An 11,601-nucleotide genomic window follows, 5' to 3' on the forward strand; every position below is an offset into this window, starting at 1 on the left:
TACTCTATTTTAATCATATTATAGTCTTCCTGACATCATCAATTTGATTTCATCTAATACTGAAATGAATAAATTAAAATGTTGATTGTAGTACTTATTCTATCTAAACAAACATATTTTTGCGAACTGTGTTACCAAACCTTTGTGTTGAAATTTCATAATGAGCTAAATAAGTCTTTTGAGCTGTTAGTATTTAAATAGTAATTAAATATAAGTAATTAAATACAATAATAAATTTAGTAATTAAATATAATAATAATTAAAGACATAATTTGAGAGAGAGATACTTAAAAGTTGTATTATGTTACAGATCAAAGCATATAGGGAGTATATCATAGAAAAGAAGAACGTAAATCTTCTAACAGAAGAAGACAAGTTTTTAATGCAACTGGGTAAAGTGGAAAGGATATCAACCAAGCTGTCCATTATGAATTATATTGGAAACTTTTTTGACAATTTACACCTCATTACTCCTCAAATATATGCTGTGATATCCGCCTCAAGCTCAGTCAAGAGCTCCAAGAAACTTAGAGCAGTATTAGAAATAATTCTTGCTTTCGGGAACTACTTAAATAGTAGCAAGCGAGGACCGGCTTATGGATTTAAACTGCAAAGCTTAGATACATTGCTCGACACGAAATCGACAGATAAGAGAATGTGTCTCTTACATTATATTGTAGCTACCATACGAGTCAAGTTTCCAGAACTTATTAATTTCGAATCTGAACTTATGTATATCGATAAAGCTGCAACAGGTACGTCTTCTGATGTTTCATTATTAATGCTTCTTAATAATTTAGGTTACCATTACATTAATTTTGATATAAAGGCAACAAATTTTAATGTATGGCGGATGTCCATCTGAGAGTAAAACTCTCGACAGTTGCTCTACTACAGTCTTATATACAGGAGTATGTTATCAATTAAGTGTTAAAGGATTTTACTTCTTTTCTACTTTGAACTATCAAAACTTTGTTAATATCATAGATATAATATCTATTAAAAAATATGCATTTCGTGTCTCTTTTTTAATATTCTATGATGTCATTTTATTTTTCTGATTTCAGTTTCACTAGAAAATATAACTACAGACGTCCATGAGTTAGAAAAGGGTATGGATCTTGTAAAGAAAGAATTTGAACTTCGTGGTAAAGAGAAACATAATACGGTACTGCGAGATTTCTTAAATAACTCTGAGGAAAAGTTACGTCGATTAAAATCAGATGCTCGAACTGCTGGTGACGCGTTTCGAGAATGCGTTGAATTCTTCGGAGAAAGTCCGAGACAAGTTGACGCTAATACATTCTTCTCCCTTCTTGTTAGATTCGCGAGGGCATTTAAGGTAAACTACTGTTATATTGTCTTAGTGCATTCCATCCTAACCGTTATTTTCAATGTAGAAAAACTAAATCAATAACACGGAATTGTTTATCTTATACACAGAAAAGAATCTTATAATATAATCTGTATTTATAAAATAGATTTATTATTTACAAAATCTTTTTGATTTATAATAACGTAAATTGTAACTTTTAATGTTTATCAAAGTAATATTAACTACTACAAATTCCGTGGCCTTATGAGCAATGAAAAATGCTTCAGACATAAATCTGAAAACATAATAATACATCGTTCTTATCTCATATCATTGTACGAAATATTTCGTACAAAGAAAGCAGCCCGAAAACCAGATGTTCAAGGAAAATAAGTATAATTTTAGTGACAATTGTATTTTTTGTGATACATTTAAATCGTGTTATAATTTCTATATAAATTAATTTAGGAAATTTGAAAAAATGGGTCAAAAGACTTTCGATGTACTTTAAGCTTAACAATTTATTTATAAAATACACCTCATTAAAGCGTACTAATGGATCATTATCATAATAAATTAGAGGGAAAGGTAATACAAAGTAAAGCATTGTTACAGGCTGCGGATCAAGAAAATGAACAACGTCGTAGGTTGGAAGCTGCTGCTGCGGAAGCTTTGCATACCTCGGAAGAAGTCGTTAAACGAAATAAATTAAATCAAAAGAAACAGCAGGTATATTTTATTTGTTATATCGCCCTTTTTCTTTATTTTGAGATAAACGAAATCATAATCGTTTATCTTTTTTTCTGATTATAATATTTTGCATGTCGTGCATTCAATATTTTATATTTAAAACAAATTTATTTTCGTATTATTAACAAATACTCTATTACAATATACAAATGATTATTATGTAGTTGCATCTGATACGTGTCGTCTATATTTTTTCACTGAGCTTATTAACTTTTTTTCTATAACTTTATGGTTTTGAAATTATTAAATGCTTCACTTCGTACTTTTGTGATATGTATATATCTTTATACGCTAAAAACTATGCTTATTGCATCAAACTAATTTTTCAACTGTTCATTGAACTTTCATTTACACTCTTTAATTTATTTCAACCACTCTTCATACAATTGTACATCTACATACAAACACTTATAAATATTGCCTTCCTGTCGCTCACTCTCTTTCTCTCTCTTTCTCTCTCTCAACATCAATGCTATGAACTTCTTATTTATATTTATTTGTGTGAATTAATTCCTAATTAAAATTTTCAATTTTAATTGTGCACTAAAATAATAATAATAATGTGTGTAACACATGATAAAGAAACGTTGAACTACTTGGACTAAATAATAGTATTATAGTAAAATAGAGGAAGCATCAATCAGATCTTAATTTTTAACGTGAATAAACTTTTCTAATCAATTTATTATGTAGTATACAAATATACAATACACAAGAATAATATGAAGCAAAGACGATTCTTTGCTATTTCTTATCACTTATACTTTTTAATAATTACAACATTAAATGACATCTTTTCGCTAAGCAACTTTTATTCCTTTTATGAGTCGCGTAAATTTTACTTTGAAGAATCTAGCCAACCAAACTGTATCTTAATATTTGACAGTATTACAAACATAAATCATTGTTCATAATCAATAATCGAAATTATGTTTTTGATGCTTCCACCTTATGTGTGTAGCATGAAATTAACAGCTCATATTTCAATGCATAGCATTGCAATATCAAGCATATCTGTTTATACCAAATAAACATTCATTTCGTGTAACAACGCATGTTTTATGCTTTACGAAAGAAGTTATTGCCTAACTTTACACTTATATAACATTCCTAATCATTAATGAAGTGCAGTTCAGGGAAACGTTATCTATTGTTATTGTATGGAATTCTTGATCAACTTAAACGAATAACTTTCTAATGAGAAATGCGGAATACCATTTTGTATGGTAATGATATTTACCTTCACTAACAAGGATATGTTACAGCAGTACAATCACAGATTTCAACCAAATATTTGTCATATTTAGAGCAAGAATACTTAAACACAGTTATACACCTAATCACAATGTCCAACGATAAATAGGTTTCATCTGTTACTCTTCAATCGCTCTACTACAATATATTTATACTCATGACAATGATAAAAAATACTTTCCTACATTTTTAAAAATAATGCTACTGTAAAGTGGATTATTAGATTCCTGAAAAACTTTAAACCGTGAAAATAGTTTGAATTATTTACATTTTTCTTCAGCAATGTACTTAAAATAAAAAGCATTTATCGCTTATATCTTTTCTGTGAAATACATAATTTTTCAAATTATTTGTTGGTGTGCTAGTTTTATACACTCACGTATTTTTTCTTAAATACAAGAGAATGTGATTTAGACTGACGATGTCACTGTGACTTCCTTGAAGGTACACAATTCAAAAGAAAAAGTGATAATGTTTAGAAATAATTTTCACAGATTCCATTGCTCCCGCGGAAATTAATTTACAAGGCATTTCTTTTCGCTGCATGTTGTGAGATAGCATGATATATTATAGGGATTACTTACATAATTATTATATATTGATTATTATTTCGAGAGTGCTCTTTTCGTATTATTTTCGTTTTTCTTTTCTGAACAGACGAAATGTCTATAAAGGTATCTCACGAACATCTATTTTTCTTATTTGTTACATATTTATTTGGATTTAAAGTCACCGAAATTTTGCTGTAACACGAACAAGAGTCTGTTACACCGGCATCTTAATGAACTGGAGCTCAGAACGTAACAATATAGTGAACGTAACAATTCACAACATGTAAGTCTGTGCTCACTCACTTCCTCCTAATAACATATATTTAATGATTCTGCTAGCACCATACACTGCACTCTTAAACAACACATGTATAGGTCCAACTTTTATTATCTGTACGGAATACAATACAGCTAACTGTACACCACGTTTGAAAGCAGTTCTCAAATAAATTTTATATGTATATTACAATCTATAGTAATCAATTTTTCTATGAAAAAGTAACTTGAAAATGTGCAATAAAACACAAAGGATTGTAAATCTTGGAAAATCACAGAGTATTGAAGAAGTAAAGAAAATAATTGTTCAACGTTGTAAAATTAAAACTACTAAATACATAAATTAGCATTTATTGAAAATTAAAGTAATTTTGTATTTTGAAAAGGATAATAATCATTTACATAAATAAAAAATCTTGTTAATACACAGTATACATTACAATTTGTTTCAAGCATATCTTAGAATTAATAATTAAGAAAACAAAATTTTCATTGACATTTCATTCACAAAATACAACCAATACAAATACTTTAATCACAATCACCCAAAATGTATATAGAGTGTCCATTTCACCTAGAAATCTAGAATATCTCGTAAACTACGAAAGATAGCGAAAAAGATGTTGTTACAAAAGTTGTTTAATTTGATGTGGCAGATTATGTATTTTAATAGTTTTTATGTGGCTGTAGTGGTATCCGAAATTTCAAGATCAAGTTAAATTTTTTAAATGGAACAGTATGTTTTTTTTTATTTATAATTTGTTAGCGTTTTCTGAGGAAAATTATTTGTTATCATTCTAAGGGGTAGAGTCATAAATTAGTGAAATGCAAAGCAGTTAGATCGACGGAAACCGTGAGTTGTCAGCCAATCAAGCTGCGAGACTGTGCTATTTGAGCCTGCCAGATTGATTCAGTATTTCACTTTACCGCTCGGAGTGATAACAAATAATATGTCGTTGAATTTTTTTCAAAAAACGCTAACAGATTATAAATTAAAAAACCTACTATTTCATAAAAAAAAAATAACTTGACCTTGAAATCTCGACCGTTACTACACCCATGCAAAAATTATTGAAATCACGCAATCTTCCCCATTAAATCAAACAATTTTTGTAAGAACATTTTTTTACTGTCTTTCGTAGTTTCAGAAATATTCTGGATTTCCAGATAAAATGTATGTATGTCTGTATCAATCGTGTTTTCTGTATATGAAATTTATTATGATAAAATTGTATTTTCAACTTGCTTTTTCAGTTATAATCACCAATTTTCTAATTTAGTCGCCATAGAAATATTTTATAAACAATTCCTACCGATAAAATAACTTGTTTCAATTATTTATTTTTCCACCCTTCAAAATTTATTGAAAAATCGCTTAGTAAAAGTAAAAAGATAAAAGATTAACAGATTATATGCATTCCTTTTTTTCAATTTCTCGATGAACTGTTTTCCATAATTCGTGGTATAGGTACATATCCATTCAATTCCTATCATTAATAGAAAATTAAAAGATGCATCGGCATGTGTTCTAGCTTGCATTGATGTTGCCTGAGAGAAGTCCTCTATTATCACTTTCCTATGCTACTGCCAAGAATCTTATAGAATAGACGCATATGAATTAACGGTACAACAGTTGAGACTTGAAGTTACATTAGATGTACTTGATATTAATTATCAATAACAAGAAAACTTAGTTATGAATAAAACTTTATTGTTAAGATATACATTGGTAGCCACGGAAATTGCATCACTATGAAAATATTAATATTTCTGGTTTAAGATTTATTGCAGCAGATTATTGAAAGTTGTTAAAAGACGATCCAGTGAAAAGATTAAGCAAATTGTATATTTAAGGTGTAATTACTAAATATAAGGTAAATATTGTATGTGTTGTAATTTTATTGGCTACTACTGTACCTACTAATTCAATACCTTTTTAGTTTAAAAAAGTGAAACTTTCGCACAGTTACTGAAGCCGTGATCAAAAGAAAGTTTTAAAGTTGTGAACAAGCAAACAGTCATTCTCATGTAATTATAAAAAATGCAGTCTTATTTTTAATTCTTCATGTAGTTGCAGAACGTTTCTCAATAAACAATTGAATTGTATATCGACGTTAAAATCTAAAACATCTAAATATGTATGAGAAAAATATTAAATATGGAAAAAAACAAAACTGAAAAGTAATTATATTCTCTTGTTTATTGAAAAAAGATAGGTAAAGTCAGTAATAGTTGCAAGTTTGAACTAATAATATCTACAAATCTATTAAAAATAGATTGTTTTTAATCATTTTATACAAAATGCTCAATATTAGTAAATACATAATGTTTAATCAAAGTTGTAATATTAATTTCACGTTTAATATTTTTATCCTAAGTTATAACTTTTTAATGAAACGTTTAAAAATCTATGGAATTAATTTTTTGTTTTGTTTCTCACAATTAATTTTATTAATTTTGTGATTATCGGAAATTATTTAACTCGAGTTTCATATTGTCTCCATATACAAAAACTCTATTATCAAAAAAGAGAATAATAATTCAGGAAAATATGGAAACATTACCGCACAAGAAAAGAAGAAATATGCTTTTTCTACCATTATCAATATGTAAGACTTTATTCAATCATTTGACCATTTTTCTTTCACTTTTGCTTTATTATGCAAGCATTAAATATATTTACACTTTTTTTAAATTAAATATTTCATGAAATCAATAATTATTACATATTATAAATATTTATCACTTTTTACAACTACTATATTTATTACTTTCTGAAATATCTTTCATCACTTCGAAAATATTAAAAAATAAAAAAGTATAAATTAATATAAATTTTTGTCATGATATTAATATTTTAAAATAAAAATCTTGCAAATATCATTACTATGCATGTTGTAATTTCTTTGTTTTTTTTAAATCAGTATCGCAGTTGGAAAATCACATTTTCTCTCAATTGTTGCATCTTTTTTAAACTAGAAATATGTATCATATATTATATCTGAACAAATTATTGTGCGAAACCATCCCATCAATATTAGCGTATGTGGGAATTCATTTACAAAATTCTGTGATTTGTATGAAAACAAAATATAATATTACAACATATTCTTTTATTTATATCCGTATATAGCACATTAAGATTATGTACTATGTTATTGCGAATAACGCGTATTAAAGCAATTATATGAAATTTACTTATCAAAGTTGAATTTATTTGGAGATTTTACAATTAATATTCACGCGGCATTTCACATTTGAGTGTGTATATGTAGATTTTAATTTAACTGTATTAAGATCTAAGTGATTTTTAATTATTAATTTTAATTTCCATTTCTCCAAATTTTGCAGCTTAAACAAATATAGTCTCGATTTCACAACTTCAAAACTTTAACTCTTTAAAGTTGTTTATAAGTTATAAGAATTAAATTTAATCGCAGAGCTCTCAACGTTATATTTATTTCTGTGATGGTTACCATCATAACAATAATATGATCAGTTGCGATAATTCTGTCAATTTTATTTCATATTATAAATTGAAAGAATGAAAGGAAGTTATTATTCTAAAGTTAAATTATAGTCGTATGTAATATGTTATGCAGTTATTATAACATATTGTCATATTTATAATAATTGTCATGTTTTCAAACATTATCAATTAATTTTTCTACATACACAAATTAACATTATAATAATGGTCATTATCTTGTATGTAATTAGCTGCTACATGAAATCCAATTATATTGAAATAAATCTATATTGTACTTTACTAAAATATTTAAGCTTTAAACTATATATGTTTCAATCATTTACTTTGATAAAATTTCGTTCAACCAAAAATCTGTTAAATCTAAATAGAACTATATTTTGAAAATAGTGATACCAAGACAAATTGGAAATATCAATGGATGCGCCTGCTAAAACGAAATACAAATGATGATAAAACGAGATGCTTTCAATAGATTAGCATTTTCAGATCATTCATCGATGTAGTGTTGAAATAAATTAATATGTTATAATCTACGATGTTTAAATGGACAAGCAATTAATAAACCCTTGTAACTTCGCAGGACGCTGTGATAAACGAATTGAAAAACAAAACAAGATTGGTTCAGGAGAAGAAACTGTTGCAGCAAGATGAAGTCTATAATGGTGCTCTGGAGGACATTCTTCTTGGGCTTCGATCGGAACCGTATCGTCGAGCGGACGCGGTCAGACGTAGTCAACGTAGACGCATCGATAATCACAGACTTTCTCGTACTGCTGAAGAATTGGAGCTTTAAGCCGCATTTTGTTCAATTTTCGATTTAGACAAAATTATTTTCTCTTAGACAAAATACTACGTACTATACCTTGACTGTAATTTCTTAGTAGCGTATCAAGTAACTCTTTCATGACTTAGTATTTTTTTTATAAACGTTATTATTCATTTTTGTGATGGTTACCATAATAATTTGAATCGACAGAATATAAATTTAGGAATTTGTATATACAACGTTTTGCATACAGATTTATAAGAAGTCGTCCACTAGTATTTAAAACTAAAGTAATACTATTGGCCTTTACATATTAAAGGTACAGTATTAGACGATTTTTAATGCGATCTAATTATTGATAGTGTTGGTATCAATTTATTTTCCAGACGGAGTCAACTGTTTAAGAAGATTAGATATATTATTTATAATGTATTCAGCTTGATAAAACTGTTAAAATTAATTCTGAATATGTCATATATGATTTCTGTATTTAAGATCACCAAATGTGAAAGAGTTAATTGAGCGATACATTTTTGAAAATATCTACAGTATAGGCAATTGCAAAAATCATAAAACAGGACGAACTTATTAAAAATTATATTGAACCCTCATACATGCAGACTATCGCAGATTGTGTGATACAATAGTATAAAGATATCCTACACGCAAAAATGACTCGCAAAAATAGAATGAGATTTCTTTTGTTTCTTAAGGCATCGCTTTTAAAACAATCGAGTTTGAAAATTTATCTAGTGCATTAGTATTTACAAAAAGCAAGATCGATAAGTCACTAACATAAAAATGTTGACCACTTTCTATTCACTTGCACGTACATATGATATGTTTTCAAACTTCATTTTTATAAAAGCACAGCTTCAAAATAGAAAAATCTGATTCCTTTTTCCGACTTGATTTTGTTCGTTTGCACTCTGCGAAATTCTGTCATTCTATGTATATTTGCCAAGATTTAAACCACTTTCATGAACAAGTAGAATTGTTTCACTAGAACTTTTAGTAAACGGTGCCAAAGCACCGTCATTTTAGTAATTGTTTAATGTGTTTCCTGTTACATAGAACGTTAGTAAAAAACTAAGTTAGATATACATATTCAAAAAAGAAATTGTATAATTATTTTTGCATTGTTTTCCATAACTAATATCTTTAAATGGTTAGACTTGAAAATTGTTTCCATTTAATTATTGTTGATTGTTACATGCGCTTGAGATATTTATCATTTTTAAATTTAATTGATATGTGTTAGTCATTTGTTCGAAAGAGTTTCTACGAAAAGAAGGTAATGAAATACCGGATAACATGAAGCGCATTTATTTCGAAGTCGAATTTAAGTATTAATTTATATATGTATGAAACGACTGCCGACAAACTACAGGTACTAATTAAGTCACATTCCATGGATCTAAGAAACCAACTCACCTCATGCAGTTTTTTAACAACAGAATAACTATTTTGCGCACAAAGTTAGAAATTTTGCATATACTTACGCTAAAAGTTCAAAAGTTCCACAATGAAAATTTTACAGCATATTTTTCTGGAGATCTGAAAGTCAATTGTCTTCTAATCTTCATTGAAGCAGTACAATTAAGTAGCAAACGAACGGTAGTACAGTTTTAGATTTGCCAAGAAATTTTTTAAAGAATCTATTATTTTGTAACATGTAACGTATAGAGTTAGCACAAACTTAGAACATTCCGTCAGGACCTCAAAATACGCTCAACATATCAATAAATACAAACTAGAATTTAACACAGTCGTTTCTACTATAACGCACATAATTCAATATTACAGCTGCATTTTATACGAACGAAATAGGATGAAATAGGTGTATGACATGTATCGACAATACAGGATAATCAAAGCGATAAAATGCGTAATTGATTAAGTAATACAATGTGCGATTATGAAATTCAAACAAATTGCAATCTTCAGACACTGCCATATATTTAAAAAATCACACTACAAAAGAAAACTGTTATTTTTAGAGCATTTTTTACGAAAACACGAATAAGATGAAATTACTTAAAATCAAACAGTATGATAATATTTTCCAAATGTAACTGACTTCTAAAAGCTTAGCCTGAATTTGTAATTGCACATCATTGCATAATGAACGCGTTATAATCGGTTTGACTGTAGTAGCAGATCTTCGCGTTGTCCATTGCCGAATAACCCAAAATATAGAAAATCAAAAAATAACTAATTATACGATTTATCTTTCGAAGTATTTTGAAACACATTGCCAAACAACATTACGCGCAAACTTTCTATATGCCTTTTTCTGAGTAGCTTTTACATATCCCAAATTTTTTGGAGGATAATAAAATTATATTTTCACTTTTGTACGGTTTTGATATCATATATGTGGGACTTGAGTCGGTTAAAACATAAGAGACAATATTAAATTAAAAAAATAAAAAATAAGACACTACATTCACTCACCATATAATTACAAATTTATTCTGCTACCTTACTCTTTTTAATCACTATTCATATTTCATGCCCATTTGAATGAAATCGTACTTGAATCCTGTAATAAACTCTAGTTCAACACTGTTCCTGCGTGCTACTGATGAATTTCACCGCATCTTCAAAACGAAAGTTATTGTAATGACACCATTTACATTCACCCTTATTGCACTCATTGTAGCCATCAGTTTGATGACAACATGATTGTTAATTCTTGATTTTGTCATACGCACTTAACTTAAACAAACCGACTCACGGCCTCACTGAAACCAACTGATATATTTTTAATACTTTAGACTCGATAATTCGAATCTCTGCTGAGGCCCTAAAATTTTTGGGACTTGAGTCGGTTAAAACGTAAGAGTACATATATTATCGATAAAATAATGTAAATATAACTGTAATATATCAAATGCGTCAGTAGTTATAAAGTAATGTAATTACTATTAATAGTAGACGAATTGACAATGTGATGTTTAGATAAGTATAACATCTATATGTTATTAATATTATGTAAGTAATATTACTCGTTACTAAACTGCAAAAGATAATTTTCAATTAATTGCAGCAAAAAAATAAACGTATCTTATGTATTTTTTGCAAATGTGTAAATATTGTGCATTTTATTAAATAAGTTATGCTAAATAGGCATGTGCTTCACTTTGTATAAAATTTATTACAAATAAAAATGATACCAATGTACCATAAAAGTATG

The 11,601-nt window shown here is 27.9% G+C and overlaps 1 protein-coding gene across 10 annotated transcripts in view; it reads left to right on the plus strand.

The window, feature by feature from the left end:
* The window catches only part of Frl (formin-like protein), a 161,986-nt gene extending 150,387 nt beyond the window's left edge, over positions 1-11,599 (plus strand). For 9 of the 10 annotated variants that reach the window (XM_033477874.2, XM_076528276.1, XM_076528270.1 and 6 more), the window contains 4 exons: positions 311-755; positions 1,068-1,342; positions 1,931-2,044; positions 8,217-11,599. In XM_033477874.2, the coding sequence (XP_033333765.1) occupies positions 311-755; positions 1,068-1,342; positions 1,931-2,044; positions 8,217-8,429 (1,047 nt within the window). In that variant the 3' untranslated portion in view covers positions 8,430-11,599. Of the gene's footprint in view, positions 1-310; positions 756-1,067; positions 1,343-1,930; positions 2,045-4,048; positions 4,154-8,216 lie in introns of all 10 variants that reach the window. The other variant, XM_033477948.2, reaches the window with a different exon arrangement.
* Positions 11,600-11,601: the final 2 nt, after the last annotated feature.

This window comes from Megalopta genalis, chromosome 1 (assembly GCF_051020955.1).
Source record: "Megalopta genalis isolate 19385.01 chromosome 1, iyMegGena1_principal, whole genome shotgun sequence".
Classification (NCBI taxonomy): Eukaryota; Metazoa; Arthropoda; class Insecta; order Hymenoptera; family Halictidae; genus Megalopta; species Megalopta genalis.